This window comes from Solanum tuberosum, unplaced genomic scaffold (genome assembly GCF_000226075.1).
Source record: "Solanum tuberosum cultivar DM 1-3 516 R44 unplaced genomic scaffold, SolTub_3.0 scf00004, whole genome shotgun sequence".
NCBI lineage: Eukaryota > Viridiplantae > Streptophyta > Magnoliopsida > Solanales > Solanaceae > Solanum > Solanum tuberosum.
The window spans coordinates 4,168,549-4,189,552 of NW_006238930.1; the positions used below are offsets into that span (position 1 = coordinate 4,168,549).

General features: G+C 35.5%; 1 protein-coding gene across 2 annotated transcripts in view; it reads right to left on the reverse strand.

Moving 5' to 3' along the window:
• Nucleotides 1-15,917, reverse strand: part of LOC102587095 (histone-lysine N-methyltransferase, H3 lysine-9 specific SUVH4) — a 29,874-nt gene extending 13,957 nt beyond the window's left edge. For both annotated transcript variants that reach the window (XM_006338749.2, XM_015307858.1), the window contains exons 1-8: nucleotides 15,260-15,917; nucleotides 15,049-15,114; nucleotides 14,768-14,827; nucleotides 12,860-12,911; nucleotides 10,799-10,911; nucleotides 9,773-9,949; nucleotides 2,215-2,313; nucleotides 1,486-1,584 (exon numbers count right to left, since the gene is read on the reverse strand). In XM_006338749.2, the coding sequence (XP_006338811.1) occupies nucleotides 1,486-1,584; nucleotides 2,215-2,313; nucleotides 9,773-9,949; nucleotides 10,799-10,911; nucleotides 12,860-12,911; nucleotides 14,768-14,827; nucleotides 15,049-15,114; nucleotides 15,260-15,865 (1,272 nt within the window). In that variant the 5' untranslated portion in view covers nucleotides 15,866-15,917. The remainder of the gene's footprint in view (nucleotides 1-1,485; nucleotides 1,585-2,214; nucleotides 2,314-9,772; nucleotides 9,950-10,798; nucleotides 10,912-12,859; nucleotides 12,912-14,767; nucleotides 14,828-15,048; nucleotides 15,115-15,259) is intronic.
• Nucleotides 15,918-21,004: the final 5,087 nt, after the last annotated feature.

The window sequence follows — 21,004 nt, forward strand, 5'->3', positions numbered from 1 at the left end:
TTTAAATATATATCCTTTAAATGTAGAATTTGACATATATATACAACGTAATTTTCCGAAGAAGGATATTCAGTTTGACACTTTGGGGTAGCTATACCCCCCCCCCCCCCCCCCCTTCCTCTCTTCTCCAATGGAGATTTTTGCTGGGAGTTCTGACCACAACTACATGGAGAAAATGATGCCAGTGTTTTGGATGGACACCTCTTTTGGGATTTCTGTTCCATCTCCTTTTAACTCTAATCTTTGCCCATTTGAGGTGATTTCATAACTGCGTCTCTTCCTCAGTTTCGATCCATCCTCCACAGCAATCTCCAATGGCTTTAAAGACTTTCTGTGACCAGCATGTGGAACTGTTACTGTTATCCTTTTCCAGGATTACCCTTGTCGTGCTCCACCATTTCAATCGGAGTATCACTTTGTTCCAGATCCAATCCCCTGAGATCACTTGCTCCGCCGTTGTCTTACCTGGGAATTCGAACAAGAAATTACCATTCCACATCTCATAGATGTTCAATCCATGCGCTTGTTTCCAAGTTTTATTGGCCCACCTCCTGATTTCATTCAGTGAAGGTGACATTTTTTCCGACACTTCAAAGTTACCCACCAGACTTCTATGCAACACTTCACTTTGTGTACAAGAAGTGTCATCAATGCAAATAGGTCCCCCCCTTCATTAGTGCTGGTTTGGTATTTACCGCACCTCCTTCCTTGTTCCTTCATTTAATGCTCTTCAGAGTCTCTGATATGGGAAGTTGTTTTCAACTAGTCTGTACTTCACTCTGTTTTCTTCCATCTTTTGAGAGAAAATGAATCTCCTTACTTTGTCCGCTATGATATCCCAACCAGAGTTGAAGGTCAGCTGTGGGATGATGATAACTGATCTCCTTCTGCCACTGACATTTATCAAGCTGATGTATCTACCATAATTGTTGAAATTTCTCGCACAAAAAATTTCTGCTAATGACTCTGTTCTCTTCCATCTTCTGACTACTTTTCCTTTTCCTTTCGACGTCTATGGAAGAACTTGGACAATCCAGTCCATCAATTTCTTGCTAATAGATGATCTTGTGATTGCTTTCCTACTCCTTTTTGTCCATTCATACCAATCCCCTGTCGTCCCTATGATTCTCTCGATGTCGAAGGACTTAAAACCCAACGCGAAGTAAAAACAGTCTTCCATAATGACGAAAAGAGGGTTTTGAAGGAGAAAGAAAGTAGATGTTAATGGTGGTTTCCGGTGATCAGAAGGACCACCGGAGTGAAAAAGAAAGTTTTTGGAAAGGTTCAAGTCATGCTTCGACAATCATGCCTGAGAGCATTTTCACAAGTAGGGTATTTATGTTATTCATTGTTTTGTAGTCTCCCAAACTCCAAGAGAATCTCAGAGTGCAAAGAAGACACTTAGTATTCGGGCACAGGAACAAAAATTCAAATTAAACCACAAGATACCACTGCAAAAGAAGTCAAGTTAAAAAGGAAAGAAACCTGGTTGGTGGTCAACACAGGTTGTCCTTCAATACGCTTTAATCGGAACTTATAGACCGTGAATCCAGAAATACCCTTCTCTGCCCAGTAATTTACAACCTGCAAAAGAAAACTAAACTACTGTAATGCATGACTGCATCAATGCTTTAACATTTGCACAGCACCCAAAATCTACACCACCACAATTTAAAGAAAGTAAAAAAATTGACTTCCACAAACAACAGAAGGTTGAAAAGTGACATCACTGATAATTCTTTTACTTCTTTTCATCATTTCTCCTTTTCAAATTGATGGCCATATAACCCATTTAGAGAAATATCTGATATATTGGTCAGGACTGCATAATCAAACATGTTATAGTCAGAATCCACATCTGACCTGACTAAATGGCCCAATATCATGAGATTAAGCATATAAGCCACTCAAAATCCTAAATCACCCTACATAGCCAACACCAACACATCCATATGTTGACTGAATGTTGCTTCCATTTTCTCTTCTATCTTTGGTTCCTGCTAGCAACAGCAGTTTAAGTACATACTATTACTATCTCTTAAATGACCCATTTAAGCAAGCCCAATAAATAGAACAAAGATGGGAAGCTGAATGACAAACTGCATATCAACAGATAGAAATATGACTCAACTTTAACAAACACAGTCAGCATTTACATATTTCATAAAGAATTTATTTTGGGATTCAAAGATGAAGAAAAACAATATTGATTACCTTATACAAGCCATCATATGTATAAACCTTTCCAACGTAACTATTCACACACCGATGTCCACGTGTAACCCTTACAGGTACAGATTGCTCCATACAGTTCTGCAAACAGAGAGCAAGCAATGTAGATTCAACAACTTGACCACTCTAAAGGAATAAGGACTTAAGAAAACTAATGAGCACAACTATGTGTAAAACTAAACGCCATTGGTTGTGAAGGTTTTTCAGCAGAAAGAAATATAGGAAAGTGCCAAGAAAATACCAATCAAGTCCTTAAAAGTAGGGGGTGGCATAAAAAAAGACAGACGGAGCCAAATAAGTGGGTGTTTGGCCATGAAAACCAAAAAAATCACTTTATTTGGAATTTTTGAAGGTGAAGATGTGTTTGGCCATACTTTTTGCAAAGAATATTTAGAATTTGAAATTACTTTTTCTAAATATGATTTATAACCCCAATTTTTTATAAAGTAGAAAAATCACTTAACTTGACTAATTCACCAGAAACATAAAATCAAATTTGCTCTAAGATTAAATTCTCATATACGAGCTATTACATACTATTGCAAATATGTTTTCACTTTATTTGAAATTTTTGAAGTTGTAGTATTTGGTTATAAATTTTGCAAATAATATTTGTTTGTTTGAGTGTATTTTTCCTATAAAAAAAACATGAAACATGATTTAAATATGAAATATAATTTAAATGGGTTATTATTATAAAAGAAAAAAATTTAGGCTACAATTTGACAAAGAAAAATACAGTAAAAGTGAAAAAAGTGAAAGTGAAAAAACTGTAATCAAGGTTTTGGGTGATTTCCAAATACAACTTGAAGTTGTATTTGGAATTTTCATGAACAAACGCTGTTTTTTGAATAAAGTGAAATAATTTTCTGGAAAAAGTGAAAATTTATCACGGCCAAACGGGTATTAATTTTGATTTTGAAAAAGTTCGGTTGATACAAACTAGCAAAAGGAGAATTAATTGCTGATGTGGCAAATTCTGTTAACAAGTCCAGAAGTTGATTAGAACTGTTAGATGGCTAAATTCTGTTATTACTGTAGCTGTGGATTTTAACTGTTTTAGCACTCTCTAGGAGCCTATAAAAGAATTGTATTAGATCATTGACATTCATTCAATTGATTGCTAATAAGATTGTTTTCTTCTCTCTATATTTCTCTCTTTAGCTGAATTCACGGGTTTAATCCCTGAACTCGTTGTTCATATTCCTCGAGATTACTCTTGGAATTTGTTTCTTCTCTGTAATTCTCTGTAATTGTATCAATTGGTATCAGAGCAAGCAATCCTTGGCATTGATTTGATGACGCGCAGCAAAAGTCAAGCGGAAGCAGAGGACAAGTTTCACCAAATTCAGACCCAGTTACAGAAATTGATGGAAGGAATGTCTATTATGAACGATCGCAATGCACAGGCTAATAAGGAATTGCTAGAAATTAGGGAAGCAATTGGGTATTTGAATCAGAAGGGGAAAGAAAAGGATCCAGCTAGGGCAGAATCTAATTCTGGTCGAGATTGTTTAGGAGAAATGCCGCAAGGAGCTCGATTCAATGATATGCATACTGGTAATGATCTTAACTACAATAGTACGTTTTTCAATCGTTATTCTAGATTAGAATTCCCTCGTTTTTCTGGTGGTAAGTTAAGAAATTGGTTGTACAAAGTTGATCAATTCTTCTCCATGGATGAAATACCTTTTGTAGCAGAGGGTGAAAGTGGCTTCTATCCACTTTGAAGGTGAAGCTATGGCATGGCACAGGTCCTACATTAGGTCAAGAAACTCTGTTTTAGATCCATCTTGGACTGAATTTGTGTTAGCATTGAATGAAAGGTTTGGAGAGGGTTTTGAAGATCCCATGGAAGCCCTAAAGAACTTACAACAAACTAGTAGTGTGAGGGAGTATCAGGCTTGAGTTTGATAGGTTATTAACTGGACTTAATCTCTCCAATGAAAATGCCATTAGTTGTTTTTTGGGAGGTATGAAGAGGGAGTTGAACAAGTCTATTAGAATACATGCTCCAAAAACTTTGTTGCAAGCCTATAAGGTAGCTAGGTTGCAAGAGGAGGTGTTTGAAGCTCAAGCTCAATCTTGGGGAATCAAATCTTTTCCTAAAGTCCAAGGTCCTATATTACCCACGGCTGGCCATATTAAACCTCAGTAGTCCCAAAGAAATTCTTATTCCAATTCCACATTCACGAAACCCATTGCATCTGCACCTAATAGGATTAATAGATTCCCTAATAATGGTGTTACTAAAAGGCTATCGGCAGCAGAGATGGATGAAAGGAGATCCAAAAGGGTTGTGTTTCTTTTGTGATGAAAAATATGTGAAGGGACATAACTGCAGGGGAAAGAAGCAACTGTATCTGGTCGAAGTAGTTGAGGAAGAAGAATTAAATGTTGAAGTAGAAGAGGAACAGATAGAAGAGGTGTGGGAGAAGACAGATGAATTTATGGCTATATCATTACAGGCTTTTACAGGGGTCACTGGTTATCAAATCATAAGAGTAACAGGATACCATGAAAAACAACCACTGCAAGTTTTGATTGATACTGGGAGCACTCACAACTTTATAGATAAGCAAGTGGCTACAAAGTTGGATTGTCAGACTAGCTCTATTCAAGAACAATCTATAAGTGTGGCTGATGGTAGAGAAGTGCAAAGCACTGCTATTTGCAAGAATCTTCACTGGCTATTACAGGGCACCACATTCTCTTCTGATTTTTTGCTTTTACCATTGGGAAATGTGGATATAATCTTAGGAGTACAATGGTTGAATACATTGGGCAGAATTTTCTTTGATTTTAAACATAGGTCCATTGAGTTTGTTTACAAGGGCAAAAAACATGTATTAAGAGGGGCTAGCACTAGTCTGAAGTCTGTTAAAGCTAAGACCTTAGCTAAGGAGGGGCAGCTGTTCATGTTGTCACATGTACCTCAGACAGTAGAAGTATCGCAGTGTCACAGCATTCAAGCCATTCAAGGTGAGGGAATTTTACCATCATTTGCTGCATTAATTAGTCAGTACTCCTGCTTATTTGAATTGCCAACTACATTACCACCTCACAGAGGTTCTTTTGATCATAGAATTCCCCTCATTGACAAGAGACCCTATAGGTATCCAGGAATTAAAAAAGATGTCATTGAAAAATTAGTACAAGAGATGTTGGATCAAGGTGTGGTGCAACATAGTACTACTAGCCCATATGCTTCTCCAGTAACTTTTAAAACTCATGAAGGTCACTATGAATTTTTGGTTATGTCATTTGGCTTAACCAATGCACCTTCATCATTTCAGAATTTGATGAATGCAGTCTTTAAATCATTATTGAGGAAATCAGTATTGGTATTCTTTGATGATATTTTGATTTATAGCAAAGATATTAATGCTCATTTAGTTCATGTGGAAGTTGTATTTGATTTGATGAAACAATATCAGTTGTATGCAAAGATGTCAAAGTGGTGCTTTTGCAGTGGATAAGGTGGAATATCTGGGGCATTTTATTAGTGTTGAGGGAGTGTCAACTGATCCCAAAAAGATTACGGTTGTGCAACATTGGCCAATACCAACTAATATCAAACTATTGAGAGGATTCTTGGGGCTTGCAGGATACTACAGGAGATTCATCCAAGGGTTTGGAAGCATATGTAGACCATTGCATGACTTATTAAAGAAGGAAGGGTTTGTGTGGACAGATGATGCGACTACAGCTTTTGAGACACTGAAACAAGCTTTGATTTCTGCCCCAGTACTTGCTATGCCAGATTTTTCCTTGCCTTTTGTAGTGGAGACAGATGCTAGTGGTCGAGGTATTGGAGTTGTGCTAATGCAACAGGGACACCCTATTGCCTACATTAGTAAATCCTTGGCATCGAGGCACCAAGCCTTGTCAGTGTATGATAGAGAGTTATTGGCACTTATTTTTGAGAGTTATTGGCACTAAGTGGTCTCACTACCTGTTGGGCAAATCCTTTGTGGTGAGGATAGATCAAAAGGCTTTGAAACATTTACTCAACCAACATATTCATACAGACTTTCAGGTGGCTGGCATATCAAAGTTGATGGCTTTTGATTTTTCCATAGAGTACAAGAAGGGCTCTGGAATAAGGTTGTTAATGCCTTATCAAGGAAGCCTGATGCTGGCTCTTAGCTATTTCACTTCTTAGTCCTAATGATACGTTGTACCAACAGATCAAGGACACTTGGACACAAGATGCAACATTGCGAGAGTTTATTGTTAAGTTGCAGGTTCGCCCTTTCAAGTACTTTACTTGGTGCAATGACCAACTCAGATGGAAGGGTAGACTAGTAGTTGGACATGATACGCAGTTAAGGAATACCATCATTACCCTATGGCACTCTACCACTCAAGGTGGGCATTCTGGAATGGATGCAACTATCCGAAGAATTCAATCATTATTTTATTGGAAGTCTCTTGTTCAGGATATTAGAAACTTTATCCACAAGTGTGATGTTTGCCAACGGCACAAGTATGATGTTGCTGCTTACCCAGGGTTGTTACAACCCCTGCCCATTCCTGACGGGGTCTGGACTGATGTGTGTCTTGATTTTATTGAAGGTCTCCCTAAAGCTAAGGGCAAGGATGTGATATTACTGGTTGTGGATCGGCTTAGTAAATATGGCCATTTCATAAGCTTGCAGCATCCTTATACTGTCCAAGATGTAGCTCAATGTTACTTAGATCACGTCTTTAAACTCCATGGTATGCCTGTTACCTTGATGAGTGATAGGGATCCTGTTTTCCTCAGCTCATTTTGGAAAGAGTTGTTCACTCTACAAGGAGTTCAATTGCAACGATCCACTGCATATCACCCAGACTGATGGGCAAACTGAAGTACTGAATAGAACTTTGGAAACCTATTTGAGGTGTTTTTACTCAAACAAACCTCTGCTTTGGCCCTCCTATCTACCACTTGCAGAGTGGTGGTATAATACCACTTATCACACTGCTATCCGATGCACGCCCTTTGAAGTTATTTATGGTCAAAAACCACTTATTCATCTCCCTTATTTGGTTGGACAAGCGGCTAACGAGATGGTTGACAAGTCCTTGGAAGCAAGAGAGGCAATTATTAAGTTGCTTAAGCTTCACATCAGTCGGGAACAACAACGGATGAAGGACTTGGCTAACAAACATAGATCAAACAGGGTATTTGCAGTTGGTGACTGGGTGTATTTGAAGCTGCAACCTTATAGACAAGTTTCAGTGGTTGCTCGACCTTTCAACAAGCTAGTAGCAAAGTATTATGGCCCCTATCTTATTGACGCACGGGTTGGTGCAGTGGCCTATAAATTGTTGCTTCATGTTGATGTGTTGATCCATCCCATTTTTCATGTTTCTCAGCTCGAGATGCCATGAGGTGCCTCGTGACATTTCTCATCCTCCAGTTCTACAGCTTTACAGTCCGACACTTGAAGCTATACTTGAGAGGAGGTTGGTTAAGAAGGGTAACAAAGTTGTGTGTCAAGTGCTTGTCCAGTGGTTAGGTTTGGAAGCTGATCAGGCAACTTGGGAATATCTTTCTGAATTGCAGCATCGATTTCCCTCTTTTCAGCCTTGAGGACAAGTCTATTCTTTACGTAGGGGTATTGATACAAGTTAGCAAAAGGAGAATTAATCGCTGATGTGGCAAATTCTGTTAACAAATCCAAAAGTTAGTTAGAACAGTTAGCACTGTTAGATGGTTAAATTCTATTATTACTGTAGCTGTGGAATTTAACTGTTTTAGCACTCTCTAGGAGCCTATAAAAGGATTGTATTAGATCATTGACATTCATTCAATTGATTGCTAATAAGATTGTTTTCTTCTCTCTATATTTCTCTCTTTAGCTGAATTCTCGAGTTTAATCCCTGAACTTGCTGTTCATATTCCTTGAGATTACTCCTGGAATTTGTTTCTTCTCTGTAATTCTCTGTAATTGTAAAATCGGTCTTCGGTACAGTTTTTGGTTATGAAGTTTTAATATATAGGTATATCGGTTCAGCCGAAATACAGAACTATTATAATTACAATTGTTGTATATTGAATTTTATAGTCCAAAGGGCTTTAGTTGCTGTATATTAGGTAAGATGCTAATGTCTGTAGATCTCTTATTCAAAAAGTTGATGCAAATTAGAAGTTAAGCCAACTTTTAGATAGAAAATAGACCAGTTTTTCAAGCAGAAAAATAGTCTAATATACCAAGATCATACCGAAGAATTGAACCCATACTGAACAATATAAACCAAACCTAACTAACTTTGGATTGGTATTTGATATATACCATTGAAAAACCGAAAATCGAAGTACTGAATGCCCACCCCTACTAGAAATCTGTAACTTTATCCGCAAAACACCACAGCAGGAACACTATCAACAGATAGAACAATAAGTGTTACTATATAAATCACTTCAACAAAGCACCAATTTGACCAATTGATCATTATCATATTTTAATCACACCTCGAAGTCAATATTTTTGCCAACTCAAGGTGGAAAAGAAAAACCAACTTGAGTTGCTTATCAAAAAATATCAAAACAAGATCACCAAAATCTCACCAGAAAAGTTGTTGCTGAAAAAACATTTCCAAGCTTTTTATTTTATCTTTGGCTTATTTGTTATCCTTGGCATTAATTCAAAAACAATATACTTCCCTAATTCGAATTTATGTTTTCTTTCTCAGTGAAACAACCAAACTAAAAATCTCATCAAATACATAATTTAGAATTGAGCATCTTTCTAACTGCTTATTTAGGTAAATATCACTTTTCCACTCATCCCCACTATTCTTCATTGTTAGACAAACAAATTGAAAGCAAAGGAAACGCATTAATCCTATTCGACAAACAAAAAGGTAGAAGCACATCAAGCGGTTGATAATTGACCTATTAAAAGAAAGTTATACTAATAGATTTTATAACAAAACTGTGTGTCTATCACTATTACTAAAGCAAAAGAAATTAAAGCAGAGTGACATTTCCTATTTCCCCTACTAAACACATGCAAGGACTCACACAGTGTAGGAAGACTCAGTTCACCTGAGAACGACATGCCCCTTTCTTTACAAGTCTCCCTTATGCTTGAGAAAGCACAAAGAAGAGAGGATAAAATGAGTCTTTCTTTTAATGCTCATCCATAAGAGTTACTGCCTTTTCCGCGGTTTTAAAGAACAGGTATTTGTCTTATAGCACGGATTAAGATGTTAAATCTGACTTGTATAAACATAGTAGAGGAAAAAATTAAGGTAATGGTTGTTAGCAAAATCAGTTAGATAAAGAAACAACACATCTAGGTTTATAATTTGGATAGTATTATGTAATTGCATTCTTGAGAGTTGTCAAATTTCTATAGAAATGGAACTGTATCAAACATTTGGAGAATCCCAAGTAAAAACAGAGTCTCATGAACTGGAACAAAGGGAGTGTTAGCTAACCTATCACACATTGAAAACAGAAAATAATATATTCAATTCAGAATAAGAGGTGTTAATAAAAATAAAAAACAAAAAGTAGTTGCAAAGAAAGAAGAAAAAAGCAAACCTTAAGCCCTAAATTACCCCGTTCCATGACTTGATCCTTTATTTGGCGCTTGTTACCAAGAAGATCATTTCCACCTTGACCAGTATAGACCACTTCTTCATAGTTGTCCTGGTCGTCTTCATACTGTCCCGATACGACAATTGATACCGCAAGGGGCAAACTGTAGCCTTTGTACTCCTAATGATGTGAAGGGATCATATATATTAAGTTATCAAAACGAAAAGGAGAGAAAGAAAAATGTAGAAGACATTCAGGAAAATATAGTGTAATAGGGTAGAGAAGACATGTATAAGCCTCCAGACAAAAGAACTGCCTTCAGCAGCTCATGAGTGTACATTAACAACAAAAGCAATACCCATAGATACTTCACACGTGAGAGTCAATAAGAGTTCAGTATCATTTTATTATCATCAAATATAGACAATGAACTGAATTTCCTGTAATAACTTAAGTCGTGAGCAATCAAAAATAATCCAATGCACCAAAAAAAAACCTTTAACATCGAAGGGTTATACAAGTGAATAGTTAATTACTTCATTTTATCACTTTCCACAGTTGATTCTCGTTGAAACTTAAGAACCATATCTGTAGGGAATAGTTCAATGCACTTCACTATGACTGTTCAAAGTAAAGACTAGGAAAATGAAGAGCAAAATGTCTAATGAAAAGATTAAGATTTCTAGATGTCTTTATTGTTACAATAAACTAGGCCATAATGGAATGTGCACATGAAGGATCAAAGTTTCCCTAACAACAAACCAGATAATAAGCATCCTTCATGATACAACTTATTTTCTTCCTTTGAGGCACAAGTAACATTCTTTGAAAATGTTTGTTTCTAGATAACGCCCATAAATGTCAAAAGGAAAAATGGTATTCTCTTGATATCTGAAGGAAATGAATTAGAAAAATAACAAGCAAAACATCATTCACTATTCTAGGTTGAGCAAGGAAGAATTCGTAATTCAAGATTGAAATTCTTTTAGCTAGTCAACTGTTACTCAAACTCAAATGCCAACGATATACCCCTTTTTTCCCTGCAGATTGGCCAACACAGTCAATGCCGTTTAGCCAATGGTTATGGAATCCCACAACGACCATCTCAGCACGCGAAAAGAACTGATGACCAACATCAATGCCTGCCACAAGAAACTCAAAACTAAAACTCACTAACAGATACAGCCACCCCAAAACATATTTTAACTGCAGAACATACCATTAAACCATATAGATTGACTGGATTTTCAAATGTAAAGGACAAGAACAAACGCTAATGTCGTACAGGCTTACTAGAAGTTAAATGACGCATAAGTAAAAGATCTAATCTCTAGATGTGTTCTATTAGAAACTTGTTGTTCCACCATCATCAAAGTTTTCATCTTCTAGAGCCAAAGTATGCCACATATGTATACATTTGGTCAAAATGCAAACATTTATTTTTTTGAAAATCAGATAGTTAATCAGTTTCCATTGCATTTTCTGCAAAAGAAAAAGGTTATATGCTGTGTAAAAAAATCTTAAAATCACATTATCAAACTAAGAAATTCCCTCTTCGTATTCACTGGACAGGTTTGACTCAAACGCAAGAAATTATAATTGTTTAATACATGTAGAGATAACATGTTGGAACCATGAAATCTGAGAGAGAGATGGAGAGAACTTTTTTTTTATTTTCCTTTTGATATGGTAAACTTCATGACTTCAAACACTTAAGCCAAGAGTGTAATATAGTACTCCCTCTGTCCCAATTTATATGACTCACTTTCCTTTTTAGTCTGTTCCAAAAAGAATGACACATTTCTATTTTAAGTAACAATTTGCCTATAAAATGTCTTTTTTACCCTTAATGAAATGATTTACAACCACACAAATTTCTATCATTCATTTTGGACCACAAGTTTTAAAAGTCTTTCCATTTTTCTTAAAGTTTGTGCCAAATCAAAGTACATCATATAAAATGGGACAGAGGGAGTAGTAATTACAAATACATGTGTAAACAAAATACATAGAAGATGACAGTGACATATTTACTAAGCAACATCTATCTTGACTTTCAACAATCTCCCTTAAACTCAAGTTGTTCAAATTCGAGGTAACAAAGTATTTTGAGTTATCAAATAAAAAATAAAATCAGTTTACTGCAAAAAGGTTAACAGATTGACACATGATGACTATAGATAGAAAAATATTTACTCAATAAAAATACACACAATAGTGTGGTTGCTGTTGGAACAGTGACATGTCAGTGGACATTTATGAGGCACTGACAAATTGCTAATTTGAACAGTGGGTGTGTAGCTGAACAGTAACACGATGCTAAATAGAAAGTAGGGTGATGTTGTATAAAACTAATACCAACTAGTTAATGAATAATGAGTCATTAAACAGCCAAATGCACTGACGTGACACTAACTGACCATAGCATGTGTTTGCCGAACAACGGCTGTTTACTGACCAGACAGACTAAAGAAGTGGTCAAACAAGATGAAAAACAGGGTTGCATCCATGAAAGTTGAAAAGGGGAAAGAGGCATTATCACCATGATAATCACTGAAAATAAACACAGTTACATCGGCTTACAGGCTTAGTTACCAAGAGAAAAACAAAGTTGCCATTAGAATAATTGCCAAAAAATATTATTGATGAAAACACAATAATGATGCAGCAGAAATAATCACCAAAAAACAAAAGACTCGGGAAAACTATGAGAAGAAGAAAAAATATTAAGCAAAAGGGCAATCATTGTTAGACAAAGCTACTTAAGTCTCAACTGATATCATAGAGCCTTTTAATACATGTGAAAATCCAAGTCAGAGAAGGAGAAACTGAGAGAACTAATTATCTTCTTTAGGTTGCATTGATAAGAGTACAAGAGGTGCACATATCTTTTCTATACGGGGTAAATGTATCTAAACTTGGAAAAAGGTCAGCAAATTGAAATTCCAATCCACTTAGCTTATAGAAGCAAGAAGTGGTTCTCCTAAGAAAAGCAAATGGAGGTTTATATAATTCACAGTCATACACAAATATCCATCATTTGATAAATCAATCATATCACGAGACATATAACAAGAGTAGACAATCAACCTGGAAGGGAGCCAATTCTCTCACGATTCAAAACCTCCTTTTCTGATATCATCTGCAAGTTTTTCTCATTAAGAATCAATAGTACGAAAGTAGATTTACTCCAAAAGACTCAAATTTTGACAAACGTGTGAAGCAAATAGAATACAACCTCTTGCACAATAATTAAATCACTTCATTACTATTAACAAACAAAAGATGATTGGTAACACTAGAGATAAGTGATGGAAGCTGTACCAATGCTTCCATAGACTCAATCGTGGTTTACAATTATAGCTTTTATACATGTTTGGTTCTTTTTATTTCCTTTTTAGAATAAAGTAGTTTCAAGTCATTGATCTTAATAAAAAAGAAACATCATTTATCCAACTGTTTGTTCCAATTCAAAATGATAAACAAGGTTCAGTTTTACCGCTATTCTCATTACTTTTCTACTCTTCCTAGACAAATTTACCCTTAGACCACTACAAAAGCATACATGGGTGCTAAATATCTTCATTTCTTTAACAAAAATCACGGTCAAACAAATTTAAAGATAGGCTAATAATACCGATCAATAAAAAAGATAGGCTAATATTATATCTCTTGCATTAGAATATTTTTTAAAAAATTGAGCATGAGAGAAATGAGTACTGACTGACGACTGCCGAGATCTATAATACTTATTACTAGTCATGTGGATAGGCATTATAAGTTTCAATATTAAAGAAAAGTTGAATCTAATCCATGCAAATTTGGAGAATCATGTAGCATTTGCCAAACTCTCAAGTTTTTCATCATTTTAACTTGGTACACAATCAGACTGACATAAAATAAAGAAAAGGAGAACTAGGAATCATTCAATTATAAATGGCTGGGAAGACCAAATACTAGAGCATACAAAAGGCTTCCATTATATGTCACTTAGATTACTGCAGAAGTTCAAGAGTCTTGAACAGACTCAACATAAATTTCGAGGCACTGGTTCAAACTTTAGCAGCATGAACAGTACACTTTCACACTTCAAAAGTTACATTCAATCGATTTAGTAACCATCAAACTGAAACTTTGTAGTTTGAGTGATATTTTTTTTTTTTTTTTTTGATAACCGAGAAATCCGTTTGTGACCCGCCCCTTTGGACCAATCACAGCCTTCTAAACTCGGTGGATAATGGGCCCGCCCCTCTACCCTTCTCCACTTAAATACCGGGCTTCGCTTTGCATGGTGTGGGGCTTGAACCTGCGACCTGAGCCACATATCCTCCTCCTTCTGCCACTTGAGCTAGGCCGTGGGGGCTAGTTTGAGTGATATTTTTTTTTTTTTTGTATAACCCGAGAAATCCGTTTGTGACCCGCCCCTTTGGACCAATCACAGCCTTCTAAACTCGGTGGATAATGGGCCCGCCCCTCTACCCTTCTCCACTTAAATACCGGGCTTCGCTTTGCATGGCGTGGGGCTTGAACCTGCGACCTAAGCCACATATCCTCCACCTTCTGCCACTTGAGCTAGGCCTTGGGGGCTAGTTTGAGTGATATATCTACTTGGATTCTTTTCCTAAATAAAAGTCACCCTATTGTATTTGATCTATCACGCTAATAAATCAGGAGGAGCGGCAGTCAATCTCGTCACCCTATTGTATTTGATCTATCATGCTAATAAATCAGGAGGAGTGGCAGTCAATCTCAGGGGATTGATCTGATAACGTAATTAAAAGAGACATAGTTTGGCCCTTTCCCCATCTACCAGTAGATACCAATAGTAGTGTATACCAAATTTCCACGGAAAATGTCAGAGTTATTGATGAATCTCTACATTATTTTGGTCTAGCTCTAGCACACAAGTACATGGATCTGGTAAAAAGCATTCAAGTAGGTATCACATGTTATATGATTATTATCACAGCCAATGTGGACTTATGAAGATATACATGCCTTGGAAATCGCCTTTAGATCAGGCCGCTTGGAACTGCGTTTGCCATCATCTTCGGCTTCCTGCACAAATGTGTTACCAACCTGAATACGTTAAGGGCTGCCAAGTTTTGCATAGCTTACATAAATCAAAATGAGCAATAAAAGGCCAAACCACTAAAACAAACTTGGGGGTAAGGAGAGAATAAAATGATACTGAAATTGGAAGTTGATATATGTTTCATGGTTCTAACAACCAAATGTACTTTTCTAGTTTAACTCATCACAGGCGGGAGAGGGCTGACCTTAGATTTTGAATTTTTCTTTGTTTTTTGATCTGCTTGGGCTCTTCCACATCTTATCTCCTCTTCCTAACCACGGTCAACAAGAGAGAAAATCATTACTATCATATACACACATGATAGAGATATGCTTTAAAACTGAACCCTCTCTTGTCTTATGAAATGTCTGCTTGCGGAAATTATCGGGAAAAATGAAATGGGAAATTGAGGAAACCTGAACGAAATGGAGATAATGCTTGTTAAATCTCCGTATAGTCTCTGTCACCCTGGCATGCGAACTTTTCTCAGTCCCGTTCCCGCTAAGCTGGGGATTCAGAGAGGTTTCGGGAACAGGATGATCGGTACAGTCATTTGGCGCAGCAACATTGGTTATAGTGACGTCATCGTTATCAACAGGGGAAACTGTGACGTCATTATTAGGAGCTTGAGCTTGTGAGGAAGTAACAACCTTGCTCTTCTTATAAACCTTGGGCTTCTTCTCAAGAACTGAGTCGTCATTGGAGCGGCACCGTACTCTCTGACGCTCAAGCTGAGCTTCCTGCTCACTCTTCAAATTTTTGATTCTCGCACTGCAACGTCTCGGGACCATCGCATCATTGACAGGATCGGAAAGCTCGGCAACGCATGGAACCACCATCTTTGAATGGAATAAGAAGCTTAACTTTCTTTTGAATTTGTAGGGTTTAAGTACGAGCTGGGAGACACTGATACGCCAAAATATAGGAAAGAGAGAAATGAGAGAGTGAAAGGCGAAATTAGCGAGGCGGGCTTCAAAAATCACCTCTTTTTTTTTGTTCTCGATAGTCGTGAGACACTTCATTTTCCCGCCCAACACGACTCTCTGTCTTTTCTTTTGCTTGTGCAAATGCAAATTTGGGTAGCTCAAATCATTTTTGAGTTCATTATTTTTTATTATATAAACTGGCAACGAAAAATAATTTTCATATCATATTTATGGCTCAATTATTATAATTATAATATTCTTAACAAAAAAAATATATATTTTTATTTATTTATATTATATTTAATTAAAGCATACACATTTTCATGTCGAAGGTTGTAACTTTTTTGATAGGTTGTGATTTTTCTGATAATGCACGATATATATTTGTACATACTACCCTTTATATGTTATAAACAAAGAGTTTTTCTCATATTGGTATATCTCTAACTAAAAGCAACTTCTAACTAGAATGTTAAATTACTATTATATAATAATTCAACTAATATGATTATGTGATGCACAAGTTTCATAAAATTCTTGAGAAATATTATTTAAATCTTCTCCACTATAAGTGTCAAAAAACCAAGTTTTAAACCGATTCCATTTTTCATTTAAAAATTCATTTTGAATATATTTTTTTTGCCAGTGAACCTGGACTAAAATCAATTTGATGTTCTCTCATCATTAAGCATCATCAAGATTAAAATCCATCTCGGATACAGAAAGAATATCCTTATCAGAAACATTAGATGATTTATCATTTGTTTGAACAATGTTTAACCGAGGATCAATTTTATTTTTTGTTTTCTGCAAATATAACTGTTGATAAAGTATGCAATGAAGCAGCGCGATTTCTAGCTGGACCATAACAAGGTTCTATCGGAAAAATATGTTGAATAGCCAGTCTTCTATCAGAAGCAAAAGACTGTCTATTATAAGGAACACTTTTTTCATCAAACTGCATACAAATTTTTCCATCGGAATTTTGACTAATATGAGAATATTCAGAATTGGTGACAACATCTGTCAGTTGTTCAGGGGGTATAACAGAATCTAGAATCCAAGTAGTAGGAAAATTAATTTATTCTCATTTTATAGGTCTTCTAATAGTGACCTTAGATCTGACGAAATTAGTTTTTACCAAAATAGTTTGATCAGATGTATCATATAACTTACATCTAGGATTCAAAGTAGCAAGTAATTTATAATAAATTCTATAAGACAAGCAGAATAATTCAGAGCCAGCTGCATAGTTATAACCATGCGTCTTAACATTCAAAGTTAAAGCATCTAAGATATTAGAATCAGTCAAAGATAACTGCAAATTTGGCTGAGCATTAAAATAAACTGGGCTACAGGCCACTGTAGATTCTATCGAACCCATCAAAGACTGTCGAAAATTATGATTTCTTGCATCACGAAGAGCAACTAAGAAAGTCTCTGTTAACCCTTTAAGAGTCAAAGGCTTGAAAGCAATTTGAACCATGTCAATATGCAAGAATTTATATTGAGATTTATATAATTCATTATCACGCTTATTTAATAAACGAATAGTTTATTCTGACGAGTTTAACGCCAAAGATTGCTCAGTTGTTTTAATCAACTGTTTATTTGAGATTTTATCAAACCAACCATAATCATAAATAATTTTTATATTTACTTTTGGAATAGTCCATTTGTTTAACAAATCAAGGTTTTAAGGTATATCTACCTCTTCTAATCGAGTACTTTTAATATCTTCTTGATCCATAAAAGAGAGAATATATATATGCCGAAATTCTTCACATCAATGTATATATACCATGAAAGTTCCTAGGCTTTGATACCAAAATACAGGATCACTGACCTGGCGGTGGTCCGCCCAGTCATAGATCAAGCAAGTCAATATCCTTAGAGGTAGTCCAACTACATAAGAATTGAAATACACAAGAATTTTAACATAGTTTCTCAGACTGCATGATTTAATTATTTTACCCAAGCAAAGGGCTTGTCAAGAAGCTAATAAATACTTTTATTGAGCCCATGTGTCTGATAGTTCTAACCGGGTATCAAACGCCCTACTTATCAAACTTTTTTTCGGGCAAAAAACCACGGTTCATCAGACGGAGTCACAAAGACAAAGCCAATAAAAGTAGTACTAGATTCGACTGTACCTCAATCTCAGAACCAAGTCGAGAAGTCATACTAAAATTCTTCTATATTTAAATAAAGCTTAGATCTGTTCATGGTCTATATAAGAGAGAAGTTAGTTATCCGGCATAAATATAATTTTTTAGCCGGACATAGTCACGGCTTAGATCGGAGAATTTATAAAAGTAAAAGGCAGGAAGAATGAGAAAAGAAAGTACCTTGTTGTTACCAAACCGCACACTTTATTATTCCGACCAAAATCCGGCAAGCTTACAAACTTAGTAAGAAAAGTTTACAAGAAAGAGAAAGAGTGCAAAACGGAAGAGAGGGTTTCTAAAACCTGCTTCTTAATTAAAGAAAAACAAACTTATTTATAGGAAAGAAAACATCTTTGTACAGGATACTGGGCCCCTATCTGGGTCCTGGTAACAGTGTATCTACTGTTGAGCTACAGTGTTGCTACAGTAGTCCGGGCGTTTTACTGTTCCGGAAAAACTTAACACTGCTACATCTTGTCCTTTAGTTTTGCCAAAAAATCTTTGTCTTTCTTCAGTGCATCCACTGGACTTTCTTCTTCATATGGTTGAGCTTCGTGCATATCTTCACTTGTTTTACTACGTATTGATGAATCTGATTTTGCGTAATGACTTACATTTAGAAGAATCTTTTTCTTTACTTCTTATAGATACTTCATAATCATTTCATTTTGTTCTTATTCATCATGATTAGAATTTTTTCCAGTCGTGTGTTTTACGGAGATTGAATCATCAGTCATAATTCCTTTATTAGGAATCGATTTATAATCGTGCATGGTTTTCGCTATTAGATCCAGCAGTTCTTGTCCGTATATAGACTTTGTTTGAGGATCTTTCTTCATCAACTTGTCCCAAAAATTATTATAATAAGTTTTGTATAGGCAAGGGATTTGTTTCTCAGTGAAATCTACTTCTGGAACCCATTTGTGAATCCATGGAACAGAGAATTCTATAAAAAAAAAATCTGTTCAATTTGTTGAAAATAACAAATATGTTCTTGATGATATAACTTGTTGAGATCTGGGGAAATCTTGACACATTCTTTGTATAACTTGAGAAATGGTTCGGGCAATATTTTTATGGTTGGCCCGTGGTATAACCACCAGTTTTGTTAACAAATATCTTGGCACACACTTTTATAAACCAAGTATGTTTATGCCTCTCATTGTTATAACAGAGGACTTTATTAAATGCCTGAATATAATCCCAGTAGGTAAAGCTTACCATGACTTTGTTCAGACTGAATTGTCTTTCAGTCATTGAGGAAGTACCTCAATCTTCAATATGAATAACGTGTTTTATAATCATTTTAGAGAAGTTATAAACATTCTCACTTGTATTATATCCTGAAAAATGTTGAAATTCAACACATGTGCTTATCAACAGAGTCTCATAATATTTCTGAGTTTTGTATGACTCACCTGGGAAATAAAGCCCATTAACTAAATACCTCTGAAATATCTTCCAAAGTTCTTCTTTTCTCTATATGTCAGAGTTTTCTAAGAGAAATATCATTTCTCTTTTCTCTATATTTACATATGTTTTGATATCATCAACTTCTTCTTTGGCGATTGAAGCAAAAGTATCACCTTGCTTTTGAGTTAGAAACTCATGTAGTTTAGCATATAATGGATCACTTTTTGGAATATCTTCCAGATGTATTGATGACGAAGCTTTTTCTTGTGCTCTAGAGTTTAAGTTATATAAACGCACTCCTCCTTTTTGTATAATTGGAGTACTAGATGATGAAGATCCGTATGACGATCTTGATAAACTTGGAGATGATATTCCCCTTCCGTGAGTATAACTGCCTTTTCGTCTAGCCTTGGTTATCCAAGGAGGATCCATTCTGCAAACATAGCATTTAGTTTTAATCATTCGAGAAGTGATATTTTTAATCATTCAAGAGGTTATAAACTTCATAACAATAAAATCTTTCATAAAGCTCTTGTTCAATTATGTAATCATTGACAATAGCCATCACCATTCTGTCTATAATTCTCCATAATATAAGTTCCTTTAAATCTCTATTAAGAGGAATTACCTTCAAAATCGTAACCAAATCTTTATCAGGAAAGAAGTCAAGAAAACTCATAAGAAGAAAGATATTCTCTTGATAAGAAGTCTGGGAGGGAATTATCACTTCCCTTTTTTATAATGAATTTCGAAATCAAAAGGGGCTAATTGTACCTACCACCTAGCAAATATTAACTTAGACGCATCATCTTTAAAATCTTTATCAAACATATACTTGACTGACTGAGCATCAAATTTTATCAAGAATTTTTTTATTATATAAATCATCTTGAAATTTTAATACGCACTTAACGATAGTTAACATTTCATGAGCTACCGTCGCATATTTTTTCTGAGCATCGCTCCATTTTCCTTAATGAAATCAAATAAGATATTCATTTTTATCATGCAGATTAATTTGTTTCAATATACCTCCATACCCAATATTAGACGCATCAGTCTCTACAATCTTTGGCCAAGCAGGATTAGCAAGGATTAAACAAGGTAAAAATTTAACTCTTTCTTTAATAGTCTTTACAAGATCTGTGAGACTATAAGTCCAAGGCTTCTTATGATCCTTTTTTAGCCTGTCATATAACAGAGCTAAATCTCGAGACAAATTTTTGTAGAAGGGGGAAATGTAATTTAAACTTCCCAGAAACCGCTGCATTTGCGTCCTATCTATAATAATATCAGGGAATTTCGATGCGAATACAATGGATCGCTAAATAGGAGTCATTTTTCCTTGACAAATCAAATGTCCCAAAAATCTAACTTCTGTTTGAAAAAAACTCATTTTAGGTTTAGATATGACCAAACCATTTTGAATAACTATTTTCTTAAAAATGTCTAAATGCTTAATATGCATTTCAAGAGTCTTTGAGTAAACCAAAATATCATTAATATAAACTATGATGAAATCCAAATAGGGATTGAAAATATCATTCATTATCTTTTGAAATTCTGAGGGAGCATTTTTTAACCCAAAAGGCATTACATTCCATTTGTATTGTCCAAATGGAACATTAAATGCCGTTCTATAAGAATGGTCTCT